The 23,742-nt window shown below is 39.2% G+C and overlaps 1 protein-coding gene across 1 annotated transcript; it reads left to right on the forward strand.

The window, feature by feature from the left end:
• The first annotated feature begins 1,359 nt into the window (after positions 1 to 1,359).
• Positions 1,360 to 17,884, forward strand: LOC131928490 (leucine-rich repeat-containing protein 40). Its single transcript, XM_059284554.1, has 15 exons — positions 1,360 to 1,433; positions 2,302 to 2,480; positions 3,433 to 3,614; positions 4,091 to 4,164; positions 4,636 to 4,765; positions 5,363 to 5,486; positions 5,759 to 5,901; positions 7,796 to 7,968; positions 9,036 to 9,126; positions 9,934 to 10,100; positions 11,579 to 11,686; positions 13,934 to 14,044; positions 15,914 to 15,991; positions 16,619 to 16,804; positions 17,619 to 17,884. The coding sequence occupies exons 2-15, from the start codon at positions 2,318 to 2,320 to the stop codon at positions 17,725 to 17,727; spliced, it is 1,839 nt and encodes a 612-aa protein (XP_059140537.1). The 5' UTR covers positions 1,360 to 1,433; positions 2,302 to 2,317; the 3' UTR covers positions 17,728 to 17,884.
• Positions 17,885 to 23,742: the final 5,858 nt, after the last annotated feature.

Below are 23,742 nucleotides of genomic sequence, written 5' to 3' on the forward strand. Positions count from 1 at the left end.
TATAATTTGAAAGCGGACTTATTTGAAAACGATTAATTGCTTTTGTTTTATCTATTTTTAGCGTATTTTTGTTTTAAGCATAGATGATGCATTGCTCTCATTCACGTCCGCTATCATAGAGGTTGTTTTTAAAAAAAACATGCAATGCTTTTTAAAACGGAGTTATTTCCCCTGTTAGGTTTTCTTTTTCCATTTTCGCTTTTTTTTTGTTGTTATCGTAACCAATGTTTATTATATTCATTAATAGCTGTGTCTTCGAATCTAATTAAATAAACTGATTAGGCCTATAAAATATCTTTGCAGCTAACAATAAAAGCAGGGGTCTCATTAAATTTAACTAGACCTAGTAGATCTAGATAGAAAATAGATCTAGGACGACCAGGCTTTTTTTCTCCGGGGGGGGGGGGGGGGGGTGTTAAAAGTATATATTTTCCACATGAATTTCATTTCGTTCGGGGGGGGGGGGATGCCTGGAAGAAACTCTGGACTCGACTAATCACTTTGATAAAATCCGCTTTGCTTAGCATCACCAATCACCTTGGACGACCCCAAAGACGATCTAAAAATCTAAAAGTATCTAGATTCTATATCTATTCGACCTAGAGTCTCTAGTCAAACCAATCCGCCTATTATTATTATTTACTTATCGTCACAGTTTTGATAACAAGATAGATCTAGACTAGATATCTAGATTCTAGATATAGATTCTAGATCTACGCTCATATCGCCTTTGTGAGCGTTCGTATTTCTATTTATATAACAGAGTCTGTTGGCGTAGCCAGGATCGTCTCAAGGGGGGGGGGGGGGTCCAATTTTTACCCGGGGACAAACTTTCGATTTGCACCCCCGCCCTCAAACTTTCGATTTGCACCCCTCCCTCAAACTTTCGATTTGCACCCCCCCCCCCCTCAAACTTTCGATTTGCAACCCCCCCTCAAATTTTCGATTTGCACCCCCCCCCCCTCAAACTTTCGATTTGCACCCCCCCCCCCTCAAACTTTCGATTTGCACCCCCCCCTCAAACTTTCGATTTGCACCCCCCCCCTCATAGTTTTTATATATACCGAGGGGTCTATGGGGGGGGGGGGGTTATGACCCCCCCTAACCCCCCCTGCCTACGCCACTGTAACAGACAGAAGTAGTATATAAAAGGGTTCTGGTCAATGCTTTTTATAGTCTTTATTTTAGTTTGTTTTTAGTGATCATACAGCTTACATTACAGCTAGATCTAGTTCTAGCAAATAATAAATATTAAAATTATTAATATTAGGCTTTTGTCATTGAAATCAAACAAGGTAGATTACTGTGAAAGATTAATATTCTATAATATAGGAGTAGACTCCCTTTCAACTGTTTATAAATAAATAAGGCACCAACTGATACTAGAGACTAGAGAGTCTATAATAATTAATTTTGGTAATCTATCGTTTTAGGTACGCACAATCTCACTAGAATCTAGATCTAGATCTATATTTATAATCACTATAAAGTATAAAGTATAAGTCAGTGATTGTTCTCTAGATTTTGGATGTTTTCATCTTTCTAATTGATTGGAATTGACTTGAGCCCTAACAAGTTAAATATTATTAAATAATAAATAATCTAATGACTTGACTAAGCAGCTTTCGCCGCTAAGTAAAAATAAATTAATAGTAAGAGACTTAAGAAGTTAAGAGTTAAGGAGTTAAAAGAGTTAAGGCCTAAGGGTAAGTCGAAACTTAGTCAAAACTAGCAGCAAGTTGCAAGGCCTAGTGACCTAGCTAGTCACAACAATTGTACAACCAGTCAGCCTAGTCTACTAAAGTCTAGTCACTATGACTCACTATGATGACTATGACTAATCATTAGTCTAAAATCTAGGCCCTATAGTAAATTCAATTAATTTAATAATAATATAAATAATAATAAATAGGCCCAAGGCCCAATTATAAAATTATTTGATTATTAATTAGGCCTATGTAATAGGCTAGGGTTAGGGTTAGCGTTAGGGTTTTTCTACATACTACTACATTAAAATGACAAATAATTTTTTAAATATAGATTAGTAAAAACAAGTCCTTGGTCCAGGTTAGCAATAATTATTTGGTATCTCTCAACAAGTCCAACATAATTTAATATTTTAGAATGGTGTCTTCAATGTTATGTCAATCATTATCGTTATCATTATCATTCCTGTGGACTCTGACATAGCATAGATGTAAAATATATATATGACAAGACTGAAAGTTGAAGTTAGTTCATATTGACAATAGACTATACGGTTAGAGGTTTAAATTAACCTGTTTATTACACGAATTTCAGCAACATTCAGATAGAAATGTCCAGCTTCAAGAAAGGTCGTCAGCTCGCTGGTAGAGGAAACGAACATGCTAATTTAACTGACCAGTCCAACTTGTTAACAGATAGTATACACCCGTCAATACTAAAACAAGCTCGCAAGTCTGGGGTTCTGAATTTAAGTCAGAGAGGATTAAGTAAAGGTAAAAGAGAGATAATCTGTGTGGCTATTATAATCAAGGGCAAGAAAGTATGCGATAGGTTAAAAGTGATTTATGGGGATTTTCTTAGCAGAAAATTTATAAAATCCTGATTTTTTGTCATAACTGGTTTCTTGCACTTTTCGATACTTATCCGCTTTTAATTTATGAAATAATGTCAATGAGAACATATTTTTTATTGTGTTTGAAAATATAATTTTTATTACCCTATTAATAAAATTTTTTTTTTCAAACTTACACATTCTTAGAGTCTATTGGTCAAATATAGCAAAATTATTTAAAAGACTTCAGATGTTAAATTGTAAAAATTAAAAAAAACTGTGATTGTATCATATATCCTTAAAGATTTCAGTTTTATTCAACTTTCAATATTAAATAAAAAAGGTATTTTGATAGATATGAAATCTTAGTAGCATTTTTTCTCTGGAATATTTGTGCCACTAGCTATGTCAACTTAAAATTATTAGTTAATTTTTTTGCGAATTCATGAACCCTCACGACAAATTCCCATATTCTCCTAACGTACCATCAGTATAAGGAGCCCTAAATACAGCCCCATGCTCTCCCATCGTATCATCAATATAAAGAACCCATCAGTATTAGTAAAGTACCCTTTTGAACAAATGGAGCAGGAGAAGTAGAGTTCACCTGTGACCTCAGCATATGAAGGGATAGTGTGGTCAGCAGTATGCCCAGCTGTGTTTACTTCCCCTAACGTGAGTCAGGTACCCATCAGGGCTGGGTGGACTCAGGGACGTTGTGTTGCCTCAAGCCTAGGACCCGAAATAGAGAATTTCAGGTTAACAGTAGAATGCTCTACCTGTCCACCACACTGTCCCCATCCCATCATTATACATTTTTAAATTAAATTATAAAATATTCCACATTAATTCTTTAACCCCATCATAACGTAAGCCATTGTGTCCTGCCACAGTGCCAGAGAGTGTCTGGAACATCCAAGAATTTATACCAGAGGAATCCAAGAGTGTGTCCCTGGATAACACGGATGAGAAGTGGTGGGAATCTGTGGATCTCACAAAGCTAATCCTGGCATCCAATCGGCTGTCTAGTCTTGAGGATGGTATAGCAAACCTTACCGCCCTGACTGTTTTAGATGTAAGTTTTATATTAGGGTAAGATTTATGGTTTTATATAAAAATTTTATTGTAGGATATTACCAATGATTGATCTAGCGTTATAGAAAGTTGAATGTTAAAGTTACACTGGCTAGATGTATCATGCTTGAGTAAAAGAATATATGTAGATATTAACTGGTAATGGAAAACTGCGAAAAAAAAAGTGTGCAATGGCATTTTGTTTTCTTAAATCAAGCATTTGTAGACATTAAGAAAGAATGAATGCATTTACATTGCAGCATAATAAAACACTTCCACAAAATATTAAAAAAATTTAATGTATTAGTATAACTTGTTTGTATTTTCGCATTTTTCTTTTGCACAGTTTCTAATTTGCACATTTGTCTGGGAACTATATATAGCTATATAGATATTTATATATATTGATATACAACAGTATATTTTAAAATACACTGAACGGTAATGTTTGTCATCCCCCATCTCTCATCTGATCAGCTCCATGATAATGCTCTAACAAGTTTACCCAAGGCCATTAAAGTTCTGGAGAATCTACAAAAACTTAACATCAGGTGAAGATCTTTAGTAACTTTTTTTTACTGCTATTAAATTATCTAATTTAAAATTAGCAAAATATAAATGTGTGGATTTGCCGTGTATTTATCAGAGTAGGAATTCACTGAGTGCAAGGTTCCTAAGTGCTTACTGTATCTGAAACAAAAGTAATGAACCTTAAAAAAACTAGTTGAGTAGTAATTATTGCTAACAATTTTGTCATAATGAAAGAACACCAATAAACAGAGGATCTGTTTTATTATTTTCAGCATTTGTGGTAATTATATTCATAATATTTTTGATTGTTTATCAAGTCATGATTTACCAAGTGAATACATTTAAAAAAAATAAAACTAAACCAATAGAGTTATTCTAAATTCGAATGGCGTTAAATTTTATGTTACAAGTCAGTTTGTGTAAAATGAGGTGCATTTAATTACCTTGGTATTTTTGTCTGACAATTGATTTTGACAAATTCTCTCTAACAGCCGAAACCAGTTGAAAGAGATTCCCAGCGAAGTGGGCTGCTTGCTAAATCTGACCACTCTCCAGCTAGAAAACAATCAACTCACCACACTCTGTGAAGATATCTGCAACCTTAAAAGTCTGGACTTTTTGGTGAGATACAAATATTCACGTTTTTATATTATGAAATATATAATTACGTGAAATGTTGATTTAGAAATTAAAAAAATATATATTAAGAAAGCCATAATAAGGCTTTGAATGAACTTATCCCTTCATGGCATAAAAGTTTTGTTTCATCATAAAATAATAATAACATAACCATGCAATGAGTTCATTTTATATTACGTTGAAATGAATGCATCTCACACTGGAAACAGTTTTACGTAATGCAACCCATATAATTATATGAACATTTGTTATGTGATAAGCTGGCTTTTCTCTAGAGTTCAGCTACATGACAAATCTCATAGCTGCATTAAATCTCCTTGAAAATTTGAAGTGATTGAAACCTTGTAACGACACTTGATTGTATTTCAAAGTTTTTGCATTATTTTATAAATAAATGAAATGACAAGTTTTTGTAAATTTGTGAGATTGTGCATGTTGCCATAAATATTACCCTTAGAAGTTAGTGTGAAAAACAGTTTTATTAAACCAACCGTGTAGGTCAGAAAAATGTTATAAAGTAGTTGCTTATGTTTGTGCAACTGTTTTTGTTGTGCGTTCAACTGAGTTTACCTGTTGTAGGACCTGTCCCATAATGAGATCAAAAGTTTACCTGACTACATGTGCATGCTGTCACAGCTGAGAGACCTGAACATCTCCAACAACAGACTCACCCACCTGCCCCCTGGGATAGGGGCTTTAACAGGTAGGACATTGACCCACTTTTCCCCTGGGATAGGGGCTTTAAAAGGTAGGACGTTGACCCACTTGTGATAGGGGCTTTAACAGGTAAGTTGTTGACCCACCTGGGATAGGGGCTTTAACAGGTAAGTTGTTGACCCACCTGGGGCTTTAACAGGTAGGTTGTTGACCCACCTGGGATAGGGGCTTTAACAGGTATATTAAGATCCTTTGTGTTATGTTTACCTGTAGCTGGATGTGAAGTAATAACATCAGCTCCCCCCTTTACACCCCCAGCGCTGCGTCGTTTTGATGCCACACACAACCAGCTTGTGAACCTCCCTGAAGAGTTTGGGAACCTCTTACACCTGGAGCAGCTCCACATACGGCACAACCAGCTCCAGTACCTGCCCTGTCTCAGGCACTGCACTAATCTAAAGGTGAGTTTTATACCTCACCTACCTGCCCTGTCTCCGGCATTGCACTAATCTAAAGGTGAGTTTTATACCTCACCTACCTGCCCTGTCTCCGGCACTGCACAAATCTAAAGGTGAGTTTTATACCTCACCTACCAGCCCTGTCTCAGGCACTGCACTAATCTAAAGGTGAGTTTTATACCTCACCTACCAGCCCTGTCTCAGGCACTGTACTAATCTAAAGGTGAGTTTTATACCTCTCCTACCTGTCCTGTCACTGTACTAACCTAAAGGTGAGTTTTATACCTCTCCTACCTGTCCTGTCTCAGTACTAACCTAAAGGTGAGTTTTATACCTCACCTACCTGCCCTGTCTCAGGCACTGTACTAATCTAAAGGTGAGTTTTATACCTCACCTACCTGTCCTGTCTCAGTACTAACCTAAAGGTGAGTTTTATACCTCTCCTACCTGCCCTGTCTCAGGCACTGTACTAACCTAAAGGTGAGTTTTATACCTCACCTACCTGCCCTGTCTCAGGCATTGCACTAATCTAAAGGTGAGTTTTATACCTCACCTACCTGCCCTGTCTCAGGCATTGCACTAATCTAAAGGTGAGTTTTATACCTCTCCTACCTGCCCTGTCTCCGGCATTGCACTAACCTAAAGGTGATTTTTATACCTCTCCTACCTGCCCTGTCACTGTACTAATCTAAAGGTGAGTTTTATACCTCTCCTACCTGTCCTGTCTCAGTACTAACCTAAAGGTGAGTTTTATACCTCTCCTACCTGTCCTGTCACTGTACTAATCTAAAGGTGAGTTTTATACCTCTCCTACCTGTCCTGTCTCAGTACTAACCTAAAGGTGAGTTTTATACCTCTCCTACCTGTCCTGTCACTGTACTAATCTAAAGGTGAGTTTTATACCTCTCCTACCTGTCCTGTCTCCGGCACTGCACTAATCTAAAGGTGAGTTTTATACCTCTCCTACCTGCCCTGTCACTGTACTAATCTAAAGGTGAGTTTTATACCTCTCCTACCTGTCCTGTCTCAGTACTAACCTAAAGGTGAGTTTTATACCTCTCCTACCTGCCCTGTCTCCTGCACTGCACTAATCTAAAGGTGAGTTTTATACCTCACCTACCTGCCCTGTCTCAGGCACTGTTCTAACCTAAAGGTGAGTTTTATACCTCACCTACCTGTCCTGTCTCATTCACTGCACTAACCTAAAGGTGAGTTTTATACCTCACCTACCTCACCTAGTCCCCTAAAATAATTGATTCTATCTAGTTTTATAAACTTGTGTTTATCAATCTTTGTGTCATAAAATTATTATTTATTCGTTGTTAGTTTTAATGTTGGGTGATATTTCTTCCAACCCAATCAAGTATTCCCTGTCAAGTTCTCATGCGCCATACAAGGCAGCTGTTGTTTGTTTAGGAGTTCTCTCTCCTCAACATTGTGTCCTTCCCAGCTGTCGAGCCTCATCTGCCCGTGTATTTGAACTCGGGATTTTCAATTTAGCAACCATGAGCTTTACCAACCTGACCATGCCAACCCCGATTGTTTTGTAATACCTCAGATATTGATTCAATGTACTTTTGTACTACAAAATGATCATGTCTAACTATGTACTAGAAAAAAGTAGTTACCCAAGAGATCTGAAGGGCTTTAGCACAGAGGAAGTAGAGTCTGCCTGATTCTGTTCTAATCTCATCTGCCTTTACCCATCAGCGCTAGATGTTCTCAGGGAAGTCCTATGGACTCAAGTCTTGGAATGAATTTCAAGACGTTTGAGTTACAAACCATGCATTCTGATACCTGTATAATCTTTTAGTTGAGAATGTATTTTTCTGTTTGATCAAAAATTTTGCACCTAACTTTGAACTAATTGTTAATTTAAACGTGTAATCTATCCCAGGAAATTTTAGCCGGCAACAACAACATCCGCGGCCTGACAGAAGACCACCTGCAGCACCTGTCAGCTCTCACCTGCCTGGATCTCAGGGACAACAAAATTGCCAAAATACCGGAGAAGATTACGTTGTTGAAGAAGTTGGAGAGGCTGGACCTCACAAACAACGACATCAGCGTGTAAGTTGGTTTGTTGGTGTGTATGTTGGTTTGTTGGTGTGTATGTTGGTTTGTCGGTGTGTAAGTTGATTTGTCAGTGTGTAAGCTGCTTTATCAGTGTGTAAGTTGATTCATGATTGGCTGTTTATAATTAACATACCATGTAAAGGCCAAGAGCTTGCGTGCAAAGTATCTTTTGTGTGTGCTGTATTCTGAATACAGATAAAAAGTCATTTGAATTTTCAAAAATGCGTGTGTAGTTGGTTTACAACTAATGTGCGGCAACTCAGTAAAAGTAAAAAAGTAAAGTTTCCCTTTCAAACCTGATGGTCTATGGGGCAAGTGAAGTAGAGTTCACTTGTTTCTGTGACCTCGGCATATGAAGAGATAATGTGGTCAGCACTATGCCCAGCCGCCTTTACTTTCCCTAACATGAGTTAGGTACCCATCAGAGTTGGGTGGACTCAGGGACGGTCTACTACTTGAACCCGGATTCGAACTCGAGACTTACGGGTTAGCAGTCCAGCTCTCTACCGCTAGACCACTCCGTCCCATGCGGCAACTCAGCTGTGCAACCAATCAGATCAGTTGAAAGAGATTGGCTTTGTGTGATTGGTTGTACTTGGGTTGGTTTCAACTGTTTATCTGTGTGTATGTTATGTTAGTACCTTTTCTATAGCATTATAGCTGTAATCATCATCTTTTCCTTTTTGTGCCCATGACATGGGGCCACTAGAGGAATCTCTCTACACTTTCGTCTGTCACCGCTAATTTCATAGCAGCTACTTCCCCGCAACATCTCCCTTGGCCTTCCCTGCTTTCTTTTTCCTTGAGTTTATAGTATGAGTTCATAAATATTTATATACAGTTTATATACAGTTGATTTTACCTAATGACAATAAATGTGATAGGGTTGTTAGAATATTTTACATATGCATCTGTTATGACAATATAGAAAGGCTATCTTTTACAGGCTACCATTTAATAGTTGTTTTTACTCGTTACATGTGATTGGGTTGTTCGGATAAGTTACATATGTACCTGTCATGCTGGCTACCTGGCAATTAAAAGAAGGCTACCTTTTACAGGCTACCCTTTGAGATGGGGACCATGACAAATCTGAAAGCCATTATCCTGGAGGGTAATCCCATGAGGTCTGTCAGAAGAGACATCATTATGGTAAGGTTTTTTCTTGGTTACCATTATGGTAGGGTTTTTTTCTTTTTTAACATCATGGTTAGCTTTTTTCCTTTGTTAACATTATGGTAAAGTTTTTTCTTGGTTAACATTATGGTAAAGTTTTTTCTTGGTTAACATTATGGTAAAGTTTTTTCTTGGTTAACATTATGGTAAAGTTTTTTCTTGGTTAACATTATGGTTAGGTTTTTAGTTAGTTCATGTTATAGTAAGGCTTTTAGGTAGTTATTTTTATAGTTAAGTTTTTTAATTATTCAGTTAGCATTATAGTAAGAGTTTTAGTTTTTAACATTATAATATACTTTTAGTTATTCAGTTCACATTAAAATAAGGTATTTGGTTTGGTCAGTAATATTATGGTTTAACTTTAAATGGTTTAATTTATAAAGGGTTTTAGTTAATCAGGTGAAATCATTAAGGTTTTACATCCTATTAATATTATGGTAAGGCTTTTTAATGACTTAAAATTATGTTATAGGTTTTAGTAAGTGGTGAATTAACTACTAGTTTAATAAAGGTAAAGTGTAGTTACCCTTTCAAATCTAGCAATGTTTATGTCTACCTGTGACCTCAGCATATGGAGGGATAATGTGGTTACCATTATGCCCAGCTGCCTTCCTTTTCCCTAATGTTAGTCAGGTACCCATCAGAGCTGAGTGGACTCAGGGAAATCATATGGACTCAAACCTGAGATTCGAACTAGAGACTTTTAGCAGTGGTGGACTCTTTCATCCATCCACTCTGTCCCATACTAGATTTAAAAGAACTAAACAAATAATAAAATTACAGAGAGGTACTATGGAACTGAAGAAATACCTGCTTAGTCGAATGACCGATGAAGAATCAGACAAGAGCCAATGTAGTGAAGTGTCCAGTACCAATGTTGGCTTGCCTGGGGCTGAGAAGGAGATGATCAGACCACACGATCTGCATCAGATGAAGTCTTTAGACTACAGGTGAGGTCTTTAGACTACAGGTGAGGTCTTTAGACTACAGGTGAGGTCTTTAGACTACAGGTGAGGTCTTTAGACTACAGGTGAGGGGTTGTACCATCTGCATCAGATGAAGTCTTTAGACTACAGGTGAGGTCTTTAGACTACAGGTGAGGTCTTTAGACTACAGGTGAGGTCTTTAGACTACAGGTGAGGGGTTGTACCATCTGCATCAGATGAAGTCTTTAGACTACAGGTGAGGTCTTTAGACTACAGGTGAGGTCTTTAGACTACAGGTGAGGTCTTTAGACTACAGGTGAGGTCTTTAGACTACAGGTGAGGTCTTTAGACTACAGGTGAGGTCTTTAGACTACAGGTGAGGTCTTTAGACTACAGGTGAGGGGTTGTACCATCTGCATCAGATGAAGTCTTTAGACTACAGGTGAGGTCTTTAGACTACAGGTGAGGTCTTTAGACTACAGGTGAGGGGTTGTACCATCTGCATCAGATGAAGTCTTTAGACTACAGGTGAGGGGTTGTACCATCTGCATCAGATGAAGTCTTTAGACTACAGGTGAGGTCTTTAGACTACAGGTGAGGGGTTGTACCATCTGCATCAGATGAAGTCTTTAGACTACAGGTGAGGTCTTTAGACTACAGGTGAGGTCTTTAGATTACAGGTGAGGTCTTTAGACTACAGGTGAGGGGTTGTACCATCTGCATCAGATGAAGTCTTTAGACTACAGGTGAGGGGTTGTACCATCTGCATCAGATGAAGTCTTTAGACTACAGGTGAGGTCTTTAGACTACAGGTGAGGTCTTTAGATTACAGGTGAGGTCTTTAGACTACAGGTGAGGGGTTGTACCATCTGCATCAGATGAAGTCTTTAGACTACAGGTGAGGTCTTTAGACTACAGGTGAGGTCTTTAGATTACAGGTGAGGTCTTTAGACTACAAGTGAGGGGTTGTACCATCTGCATCAGATGAAGTCTTTAGACTACAGGTGAGGTCTTTAGACTACAGGTGAGGTCTTTAGACTACAGGTGAGGTCTTTAGACTACAGGTGAGGTCTTTAGACTACAGGTGGGTTGTTGTTATTGTGTGATGAAGTCTTTAGACTACAGGTGAGGGGTTGTACGATCTGCATCAGATGAAGTCTTTAGACTACAGGTGGGTCGTTGTTGTTGTGTGATGAAGTCTTTAAACTACAGGTGGGTTTTTGTACAATTTGTAGTCATGTAAAATTTAATGAAGCTGATTAATGGAATAGTTTTTACACTAGTTGTCCATGTTTGTGTAGAGCTATCACCAGTTGAGACTTATAATATTGGCTTTATTTTGATTTTTATATTTCTTTTTCTAAATTTCTACTTCCTTAATATTTCCAAATAGGCCTATTTGTATTTAACTTTTAAATCTTGATTTTAGTAAAGCAAATTTTGCATGTTAATTTAGTTAATTTAGAAGGAAAATGCTATGTAAATTTTGCTTGTTATTTCAGCCAGAAAAAGGTTCCCAGTATACCTGATGAGGTTATGGTAGCTGCAGTAGAGGCAGGCATACGTGTCATTAACCTCAGCAAAAATCTCTTCACAGATGTCCCTCAGAAGTGAGTTAACACCTTTTCTAACACCTAGACACCCACAACACCAATACACTTTTCGTAACACCACTACTTATTGTTGTCACACCAATACACCATTACACCTTTTCTTACACCATAACGCCAATACACCCCGTTAAACACTATCACCTATTTCAATACTTTGTTCAAACACCTTTTTCTAACACCAATACACCATTACATCAGAACACCAATACATGCTATCCTAACACCTATACACCAACACACCATAACACAAATGTAAGATACTTAAATATAACACTTTACCAATAATGTCTTATGAAATCATTTCTACCATAAAAAGTAAATAAAAAAACTACAAATTCCAGTAGTTAAACCCAGAAATAAACCCACTACAGTTATTTGAGTTACGCCCCCTGATAATTTTCTCTCAGTGCCAAAATATCAAGGGTCACAAAAGGTCATGTCATTGGTGAGGCCAAGCAAGTCTGTCATTGTTACACTTTGTAACCCTTACAATAATAAACCTACTATGAAGTTTGTCCTGTTATAAGATATATATATATATATATATATATATATATATATATATATATACATATATATATATATATATATATATATATATATATATATATATATATATATATATATATATATATATATGTGTGTGTGTGTGTGTGTGTGTTCTTACATTAACTTTAATCCATTTTTGGTTTCCTTTACTCTTCCATTTATAACATTCTAATTGACAAACTGGGGTGGCTTTGTAAGTATTTGTAAGTCATAATTTTATATATTTGAGATCATCATGGTATTTTACAGAAAATTGAATTTAACATTTATTAGCCGACATTGTCATAAGATTATACAGCCAACTAACTAATTTATTAATATTGTAGACATACACAATACACGTTATTAAGTATGTACAATGGAAGTAATTTAAAGAAAAAATATTTATTCGATGAACGATCTTTTCAATTGGATTGTAAGCTAGCGATGTTGTTTACAACTGCTTTATTAATTGTGGATCCTGGGCAGATAGGGCTCGTTAGCTGTGGACAGCAACTATCTAGGAGAGACAACTCCAAAATCAAGCATTTGTGGCCTAGTAGTTGTTTTTGGTTGGACAAGGGCTTAAGAACAAATCCAGAAAAAAAAAGCAGGCTGTCAGTGGTCTAAATGGTGCATAACATATTGACATGTAATGCTTAACTGTGTTGGAGGAAATCCTGTCCAACATTATAATTCAGAACGAAGCAGAAGCAAACCAGTGGGGTTTTTTTTGGGGTGGGAGGGGGTTCTAATAAATGGATTTATTTTTACTTTACAAAGTATATTATTTTAAAACAAATTTAAAATTTTATGTTTACTAATGCAAATCATTGTATTATAGTTGAGAATTTTGTCCGTTCCCCCCCCCCCCCTCCACTATTTCAGCCTGTCCCTCCTGTCCCCCACACTAACAATTGTTCCCCCACTATTTCAGCCTGTCCCTCCTGTCCCCCACACTAACAATTGTTCCCCCCTATTTCAGCCTGTCCCTCCTGTCCCCCACACTAACAATTGTCCTCCTACCATTTCAGCCTGTCCCTCCTGTCCCCCACACTAACAATTGTCCTCCACTATTTCAGCCTGTCCCTCCTGTCCCCCACACTAACAATTGTCCTCCTACCATTTCAGCCTGTCCCTCCTGTCCCCCACACTAACAATTGTCCTCCACTATTTCAGCCTGTCCCTCCTGTCCCCCACACTAACAATTGTCCTCCTACCATTTCAGCCTGTCCCTCCTGTCCCCCACACTAACAATTGTTCCCCCACTATTTCAGCCTGTCCCTCCTGTCCCCCACACTAACAATTGTTCCCCCACTATTTCAGCCTGTCCCTCCTGTCCCCCACACTAACAATTGTTCCCCCACTATTTCAGCCTGTCCCTCCTGTCCCCCACACTAACAATTGTTCCCCCACTATTTCAGCCTGTCCCTCCTGTCCCCCACACTAACAATTGTCCTCCACTATTTCAGCCTGTCCCTCCTGTCCCCCACACTAACAATTGTCCTCCACTATTTCAGCCTGTCCCTCCTGTCCCCCACACTAACAATTGTCCTCCTACCATTTCAGCCTGTCCCTCCTGTCCCCCACACTAACAATTGTCCTCCTACCATTTCAGCCTGTCCCTCCTGTCCCCCACACTAACAATTGTTCCCCCCACTATTTCAGCCTGTCCCTCCTGTCCCCCACACTAACAATTGTTCCCCCCTATTTCAGCCTGTCCCTCCTGTCCTCTACACTAACTGAGCTGAACCTGGGCACCAACAAGCTGGTGCAGGTCTCTCCTGTCATTGCTGGCCTACACAAGCTACAGTTCTTAGACCTCAGGTATTCAATGCTTCATGTCTTGACTTACTGTGTGCTTAATTGAAATGATACAGTATTTTTATTTTTTATTTTTCTTCATGCACTTTTTAAAGTTACAAATTGTATTTATTTGTTTCATGCACATAATCAACAATTCAAGCATTGTTATTTTTTTGTAAATCTGCTATAATACTAATGACGTTCAGATAAAAATAGATTTATAACAGTAGAATCTAATATATAAAGCTCAGTTCTGTATGTAACGCATATGTTTGTCGTTGGTCTTGTATGGATTTAAGTGTTAGACAATTATCGTGCGCATTTGTCTAAATTTATGAGTTAAAAAAATTACTATTGAAAGTGTTGGGAAATAATTTGCATTTTTCAAATTATAGTAATAATTGTCGGCATGTTCATTAAACACAAGTTTTAAAAAAATATCATCTTTTACAAAAATTCTAATTATGTCTTTATTTAGTCCTATAGCACTTACTTCCCTTTGATAAATTAGGAAAACACAATTACTTCCCTTTATAAAACCATTGCATTAGTGGAAAATAATTTACTTTTTATTACTTTGTTTTGGTGTTGGGAAAAAAAATAATTACATAATTAGCGCGGATTGATCAAGTGCATATTTTGTAGGTATTTTACGGATAAGCTTGGAGTATTAAAATTGTTCATTAAATTGAAACAGGCGCGTTCGTTTAAGTGAGTGCAAAAGACTATGAATAAGTTGGGGTACTATAGTCGTTCATTAAGCTAAAACAGGTGATTCCGCCCCGGGCGTTTATGTTCGCGTTAGTGTTTTTTTTGTGTTTAGGTGGGTTTGCGTTAGTGGTTGTGTTTTGATTTGGTTCGTTTTTGTTCTTTCTTTTTTCGTTTTTGTTTGTGTTTTTTTGTTTGGGTTTGTATTTGTGTTTTTGGTTGGTTTTGCGTTTGGATTTGGTTTGTTTTCATTTGCTTTTTCGTTGTTTTTTTTGTGTTGGTATTGGTGTTTGTGGTTGGGTTTGTTGTTAGGTTTTTGTTTTCGTTTGCTTTTTTGTTTGTTTTTTCTTTGTGTTTGTATTGGTGTTTGTGGTTGTGGTTGGGTTTGTTGTTAGGTTTTTATTTTCGTTTGTATTTGTAATTGTGTTTGCGTTATGTTTGTGTTTTGTTGTTTTGGTTGGTTGTGGTTTGGGTGGGCAATGCCGGATTTATGATGATTACTAAACACATAGGTAATGGTCTTTAACAGAAAGGTTTTTCACAGAAGCCAGAGCAGGGCCTGGCCGGGACGGCTAGTATTATATAATTATAAAATTTAAAATACCTCAAAACAGCATTTTGTTCCAAAAACACCTGTAGAAAATAAAATAATTTTTGTTGCTATCAATGTCTTGTAAGGGGTCGGCGTGGTCGAGTCGGTAAAGCTCATGGTTGCTAAACTGAAAAGTCTCGAGTTCGAACCAAAATTAAAACAACTGCTGCCTTGTAGTTTGTTCATGGTTGGACAAAGGCTATGGAAGCAAATCCAAAAAAGAAAAGCAGGCTGAAATCGAAGTCAATGGCCTCAATGGCGCATAACCAGTTGACACGCTACGCTTAATTGTGTTGGAGGCGTGGTTGAGTCGGCAAAAAGCTCATGGTTGATAAATTCGAACAAAAAGTCTCGAGTTCAAACCCGCTGGCAGATAAATCTCGATCCCCCTTTAACACTAATAATTAAGAACGAAGAAGAAGAAGAAGAAGATTGTCTTGTATTGAAGAAATCCATTATTTAATATGAGAAAAGTTTTTTATTTGATATTAATTTCTATCGACCATAATTTCCTACTAATTAAATTGATTTCAAATTCAAGTATATAAAAATCAATATTAATTCCATTTTTCTTTCATCTCCCCAACCAGGAATAATCAGTTGAGTAGTCTCCCCTCTGAGCTGTCTACACTTTCACATCTACGTGAGCTAGTGCTGTCTAACAACAGGTAAGCTTGTCAGCAGGTGGTAGTACATGACAGCAGGTGTTGGCACATGACAGCAGGTGGTAGCACATGACAGCAGGTGGTAGTACATGACAGCAGGTGGTAGTACATGACAGCAGGTGTCAGCACATGACAGCAGGTGTCAGCTCATGACAGCAGGTGTCAGCTCATGACAGCAGGTGTCAGCTCATGACAGCAGGTGTCAGCACATGACAGCAGGTGTTGGCACATGACAGTGGGTGACAGCACATGACAGTGGGTGACAGCACATGACAGTGGGTGACAGCACATGACAGCAGGTGTCAGCACATGACAGGAGGTGTCAGCACATGACAGCAGGTGTTGGCACATGACAATGGGTGACAGCACATGACAGTGGGTGACAGCACATGACAGTGGGTGACAGCACATGACAGTGGGTGACAGCACATGACAGTGGGTGACAGCACATGACAGTGGGTGACAGCACATGACAGTGGGTGACAGCAGGTGTCAGAAGCTGTCTGCATGTGACAGAAGATGTATTCACATAGCAGCAGGCAGCATAAAATGACAGCACATGACAGCAGCTGTCAGCTTTACTACACCCCCCCCACCTCTAGTCTAAAGTTGACCCCCTCTGACCCCCAGGTTCCAAGAGTTGCCGCCAGTTGTGTTCCAGCTGTCTAACCTGGAGATTCTGTTTGCCAATGACAACAAGATCTCCCAACTTGACCACGCAGGCTTCAGCCAACTGACCAAGCTGTCCACGCTTGACCTGCAGAACAACGACATCACCCAGGTCCCCCCACAGCTGGGCAACTGCACCTGGCTCAAGTGAGTGCTTTGTGGGCGTGGGGGTAGGGTTGGGTGCATGAGGGGGGGAGGCGGGGTTGCATTAGTGAAGTTTGTTTAACCTGGCAAGCCCGGATATTATAAAGGAACAATACTGACAGGGACATGTGGTTCAAGTTCTAGTCAATAGAATGTCCCAAACCCACCCGGCTCTAATGGGTGCCTAACACATTAGGTTAAAGTTAAAGTGGCTTGGCATAGTGCTGACCGCACTGTCCCTTGAAATGCTGAGGTCACATAAACAGGGGAACTCTACTTCACTTGCCCCATGGACAGTCAGGTTAGAAAATGGAACTTTACTTTTTTTTTGGCTTATTAAATAACATCATAAATCTAAATGCAACTTTAACTGGACAAATCTCTCTATGCAAAAAGTAAATGATTCTATACAAAGTAAAAAGAAGAGGAAACAAGTCAAGTAATAAGTTGATAAAATCAAGTTCAGTAATAGCCCAGGGGATGGTGTGGTTGAATGGTTGAGTGTTTGACTGCCACCCTGATGGTTTCCAGTTCAGATCTTAGTTTGGACTGCTGGACGTTCCTGAGTCAACCCAGCTCATCATGGGTACCTGACTTTCGTTAGGGAAACAAAGTTTGCTGGACATAGTGCTGACCACACAATCCCTTCATATACCAAGGTCATTGAAACAAATAAACTCTGTTTCATCTGATGACCATCCCAGTAGTGAGCCCTATATTCCAGCAGTTTTCTCCGTCTATTTACTTATAGACCTGCACATGTCTGTTTCCACCTTGTACCATATTCCACTTTAAACCAGTGCCTTTAACCTTTCAGGTCTGTCTTGCTAACTGGTAACCCGCTGCGCAACCCAAGGTCAGCCATCTTGGCAAAAGGAACCAACGCCCTGCTTGAGTATTTACGTAGTCGCATACAAGAGAACTAGTAATTAATTTTTTGTTTGCGTTTTATACGGTTTTTTTATACCAAGCTTTGATTAGCACAAAACTAGCATATCATCATCAAAAGCTAATGTGATACAAATCTTTAAAATGTCAATTATAACAAGTGACAATAAATGATTTATAAACAAATAAATATTTTTAAACTGGAACTGTGTAAAAAATACTTTTGAATGTTGTGTTTATTCGTTGTTGGTGCTCAATGTTAGATTTTTTACCAAGAAACAAAATTCTAAAAATCAAAATAATTTTTTTGGTTAGTCTGAAAGTTTTTAATTTTGAACTTGCAGTACACCTGGCTTAAAATATTTTATGTTGTCTTACACTATTAAAATATCAGAGTAATAAATCACTCTCCCAACAGAACAAGTTTTTTTAGCTTTATAACACTGTTTTAGACAGGAAAGCCCAATTTCTTTCTCAGATATGCTTCCATTTGGCTGAGAATTACGTGATTTATTTCTGAGATATTTGACAGACCAATTTTTTTGAGTCCCAAATAATTTTTGAAGTTTTTAGAGCCCCATTTTTATTGGATATTTGATGGTCCCATTTATTTCTGATATAGACCTATATGTATCATGAGACCCCCATTTATTTCTGATGTTTTTAGAGCCCCATTTTTAACGAGATGTTAGCGAGCCCCGTTTTTAATACCATTTTCTTTCTTTTTCATCCTTAAATGTATTCATCATCATCATCATCATCATTTCCCGTTTGTGCCCAAGAAACATGGGGCAGATGAAGTAGAGTTCATCTGCTTCAGATGCCTTGGCGTTTGAAGGGAAAGTATGGTCAGCCCTATGCCCAGCCGCCTTTGTTTTCCTAACTAAAGTTAGGTACCCATCAGAGCTGGGTGGACTCAGCAACGCTCCACTGATTCTTAATTTTCTTATTGGAAGAAATTTTGTCTAACATAATTTCATTTCAACTGCTTTTCTTTCTGAATTTGCTTTCATAGCCTTTGTTCAATGATACCATTTATTTATGTGATATGTGAGATCCCCATTTTTTTTGCGAGATGTATTCGAGTTACCCTTTCAAACTTGGTGATTCATAGAACTGATGAGATATTGATCTGTCTGTAACCTAACCATATGAAGAGATAGTGTGGTCAGCATCTAACTGCCTTTACATTCCCTAATGTCAGTCCAGTACCCACTCATTATGTAGGGAGCTGAGACATCCCACGATCCGAACTCGAGACTTTCAATAAGCAATTTTCTCATAAAATAAGCATATTGGAGGACCCCCATTTAGTTATGAGACATGCGAAAGCCCTGGAGGCACCCGGAGCCCGATTATTTCTGAGATAGGTAAGATCTCAGAACCCACATTTGTTTTGTGTCAAGCGGGTATTTTTACAGTCACTCTTTTCATATCGAAGTGGCAGTAACTGCCTGCTCTTCCTGCTACCACAGCAATAATCTAACCTGGACCTAACCTAACGTCGCCAGATAAACACCGCTCCAACACCGCCATATTATTTAATCTGAGCAGAAGAAAGCTCCCACTAACCCTGTCGACATCTAAATCATTCAGCCGTGGTATCGATCCACGGATCATTATATTTGCCAACATGGCTTGCTTGATTAAACAAAATCGATTTCCGGAAACTGTTTTCTCGTCTCGGCTGTTTACATTGGCATCTTGGCTGTGAGGTTTGACCTTTGAACTTTACAGAGTCATATGCTCACAGAATTAACTTTTCAACTTTACATAGACAGCTCCGCTTTTCAGCTTTGCTTTTTAATATGACATCCCCACCACTGAAAGGTTATCTCAATGCCTTGCCATCCCACACAACCATCCCACACCTCACCAACCTAACAACCATCCCGCACCTCACCATTCCACACCTCACCATCACACACAACCATTACACGCCTCACCAACACAACCATTCCACATCTCACCAACACAACCATCCCACACCTCACCATCCCACACCACCATCACACACAACCATCCCACAACTCTCCATCTCGATACAACCATCCCACACCTCACCATACTACACAACCACCCCACACCTCACCATACTACACAATAATCCCACACCTCACCACCCCACACCACACCATACTACACAATAATCCCACACCTCACCATCCCACACCTCACCATCCCACACCTCACCATCCCACACAACCATCCCACACCTCACCATGCCACACCTCACCATCCCATCCCACACCTCACCATCCCACACCTCACCATCCCATCCCACACCTCACCATCCCACACCATCCCACACAACCATACCACACCTCACCATCCCACACAACCATACCACACCTCACCACCCCACACAACCATCACACACCTCATCACACACAACCATACCACACCTCACCATCCCACACAACCATCCCACATCTCACCATCCCACACCTCACCATCCCACACCTCACCAACACAACCATCCCACACCTCACCATCCCACACCTCATCATCCCACACAACCATCCCACACCTCACCATCCCACACAACCATCCCACCCCACACCTCACCATACCACACCTCACTATCCCACACCTCGCCAAAATATTTCAACCATCCCAGACCTGGCTAACATTTATCCCCCCCCCCCCCAACAATTACCTCCCTCCCCTCCCCTAATTAACCGCGTCCCCCGTCACCTACTGGAACCGTTATTCACAGCGACCTGACACGGAGCTGAACTGCGTGGGCTCATTCCTACAAGAGAGTTATTTGTTTGCTCGGAATAAAACGGTGCCATTATATTTTTTGGCTGTCGTTATTTCGTCGTTCCATTATACGTTAGGCAATCTTTCGGCATATTTAATGCCGTTTTTGTTCACATTATGTTTGGTACCATTAATTTCGTTCACATTATGTTTGGTAACATTAAGTTTGTTCACATTATGTTTGGTAACATTAAGTTTGTTCACATTATGTTTGGTAACATTAAGTTTGTTCATATTATGTTTGGTAACATTAAGTTTGTTCACATTATGTACACTATGTTTGGTAACATTAAGTTTGTTCACATTATGTTTGGTAACATTAAGTTTGTTCACATTATGTTTGGTAACATTAAGTTTGTTCACATTATGTTTGGTAACATTAAGTTTGTTCACATTATGTTTGGTACCATTATTTTTGTTGCCATTAAGTTTGGTACCATTAATTTTCTTGCCATTAAGTTTGGTACTATTAATTTTGTTGCCATTAAGTTTGGTACCATTAATTTTGTTGCCATTAAGTTTGGTACCATTAATTTTGTTGCCATTAAGTTTGGTACCATTAATTTTGTTGCCATTAAGTTTGGTACCATTAATTTTGTTGCCATTAAGTTTGGTACCATTAATTTTGTTGCCATTAAGTTTGGTACCATTAATTTTGTTGCCATTAAGTTTGGTACCATTAATTTTGTTGCCATTAAGTTTGTTCACTTTGTGTTTTGTACCATCAAGTTTGTTCAAATTATGTTTGATAACATTAATATTGTTGCCATTAAGTTTGGTACCATGAATTGTGTTACCATTAAGTTTGGTACCATGAATTTTGTTAGCACTATTTTTGTGTCGCCATTGTTTTCCTTCACTGCCATATGTTTGTGCTATTTATTTTTTGTGACATTTTTTTCCTTGACATTTATAACTTGACATCGTTAAAATCTAACCGCATAATTTTTAGGAACTATTTTTACGATGTAAAATAAATGTAGGCTGACTTAATGACATCACAATGACTAGCTTATGGAATTAATTACCTTGCAGAACCTCACCATATTACCTTAACGGAACCTCACCATCTATATCAATAAGTTTTTTAACGTGAATATAAAAATGACCAGTCAAACTTTTTTTTAACCAACAAATGTTTCAACACCAGTTTAATAACTAATGCCATTAGTATCAAAATAATTTTAACCTTCGTTCTAATCTTTGCGACTGGTATAATAGTCACTAGTTGGCCCTATCGTTAATAATAGATTATATAAATATATACACCACGGATCTGAAGTCATTTAACTCAAGTCACCGGCCAAATTTGTGAAGTCATAAAAATGTCTTCAACGTTAGCTTTAAATTAGTCATAAAACCTTACATAATGACCGCCCACGCGTCATATGAAATGTTGCAATCCCCCCCCCCCCCCTTTCCATCTAGTGCCGTGCGAAGTCTTAACACCCACCCCCACCCCATGTCGCAATGAACCTTTTCTTCCCCGTGTATTGAATGAACGAGTATGAATCGGAAAACTGTTTTGTGAGTGAGTGTGTGTGTGTGTGTGTGTTATTGACTTATCTCAACCATTCCATTGTGTGTGTGTGTATGTTATTGACTTATTTCAACCATTCCATTGTCGGCTGAATGCGATTGGTTGACAATCGTAAGTTGACTCGGCAAAAATAGACTTCCGTGGTGCTCAGGGGTTACACGAATTTAAAGTCTTTACCTGCACAATTGTCTTAGGTCTAGGTCTAGGTAAGTTTGGTAGGGGAAAGGGTAGGATTTGTGTTTTAGTTCATGTGTTTCAGTTTACTTCGATATACATAAGGGGGATGGGGTGTGGTCAGCTCTATGCCCAGCCGCCTTTGTTCCCATAACGATCCTCATCAAATCTGGGTGCAGAGTTTCTTCCAGAGTTTCTTTGGGGGGGGGGGGGGGGGGGGGGGAGCCCTCCCCTAAGGTCGACCGAAATGGAATTTATACAGAAAAAATATATATACTTTTAACAGTGTCCGCCCCCCCCCCCTGAAATTTTAGTACGCCATCTCGAAAAGTTCAAGTGCCCCCCGGAGAAAAAAAGTCTGGAAGAAACACTGTCTGGGTGGACTCAGGGACTCCCTACAGACTCGACACCCAGTTAGCAGTTTACAAGCCCTACCATCCTCGAAGCGATGCATGAAAGAAACCGGCTACGTGCCCTGGATCAGCCTGTGGTCTACCTAACACCTGGCTGTTGCCTGCCTAAGACCTGTCTATCACCTGTCTATCACCTGCCCTGGATATGCCTATGGTCTACCTAACATCTGGCTGTTACCTGCCTACGACCTCTCTGTCACCTGCCTTGGGTCAGCCTATGGTCTACCTAACACCTGGCTGTTGCCTTCCTACAACCTGTCTGTCACCTGTCTATCACCTGCATTGGGTCAGCCTGTGGTCTACCTAACACCTGGCTGTTGCCTGCCTACGACCTGTCTACCTGTCTATCACCTGTCTTGGGTCAGCCTGTGGTTTACCTATCACCTGGCTGTTTCTTGCCCACGACGTTTCTACCTGTCTATCACCTGCCTTGAGTCAACCTGTGGTTTACCTATCACCTGTCTGCAGCCTGCCTACGACTTGTCTACGATCTCCCTGTGGCCTGTATTCGACCAGCCGTTACAAAATCGTGTTCCCCATAGCCCCCCCCCCCCCCCCCCAACAACACTGAAACAGCTCCACCAATATTGCCTCAGCCACTTCCATTGGGGACACGAATGACGTCATTAACACTGGCCTCAACCTCCAGTCATGAATAAAAGAGAAGGGAGCTAATGCGGAAGAACTCGCTGTCACAACTAGGGGGTGATCCCCCTTTTTTTCCACCTGCGCGCTGGCCGGTGTAAAAATAGACTTCGCTGGCCGAGGAAGCCAAAATAACCAAAATTTTCATTTCCGCTACCGCGACCGATGTACAAATTAAGATGGCCAAATTTTCCAAACGAGATTTTGTTAGGGAGAAAAAAAATCCGGATTTAGAAACGTTCAAGGAATAAGTCAATTGGCCGACTTTTAAGTATTACATTTTTGTTTGTAAATAACAAAAAACGTGGTGGATAAATAACCAAAGTGCGTCCTTGGAAAAAAATAAAGTAATTTTCTACTTTTTGGCTAATGGGCTCAAATTGGATTAGAGGAATAGGGTTTGACACTGGCAACCAAATCTAAGGTCAGTGTAGTGGTTGGAGGGGGCGGGGGGAGTAGTACCTTGGTAACACCTTGTAAAAACAAAGACTTTGTAGTTAGAAAAGGTAATACTT

This window comes from Physella acuta, unplaced genomic scaffold (assembly GCF_028476545.2).
Source record: "Physella acuta isolate Inbredline_101_S28 unplaced genomic scaffold, ASM2847654v3 ptg001508l, whole genome shotgun sequence".
NCBI lineage: Eukaryota > Metazoa > Mollusca > Gastropoda > Physidae > Physella > Physella acuta.

Bases quoted from the DNA above. Each gene is read 5' to 3' on its own strand.
- LOC131928490 (XM_059284554.1), top strand. From the start codon at position 2,318: ATGTCCAGCTTCAAGAAAGGTCGTCAGCTCGCTGGTAGAGGAAACGAA. The intron at 5,487-5,758 runs GTAGGACATTGA...TTACACCCCCAG, and splicing joins TGGGATAGGGGCTTTAACAG to CGCTGCGTCGTTTTGATGCC. The intron at 11,687-13,933 runs GTGAGTTAACAC...CCCCTATTTCAG, and splicing joins TTCACAGATGTCCCTCAGAA to CCTGTCCCTCCTGTCCTCTA.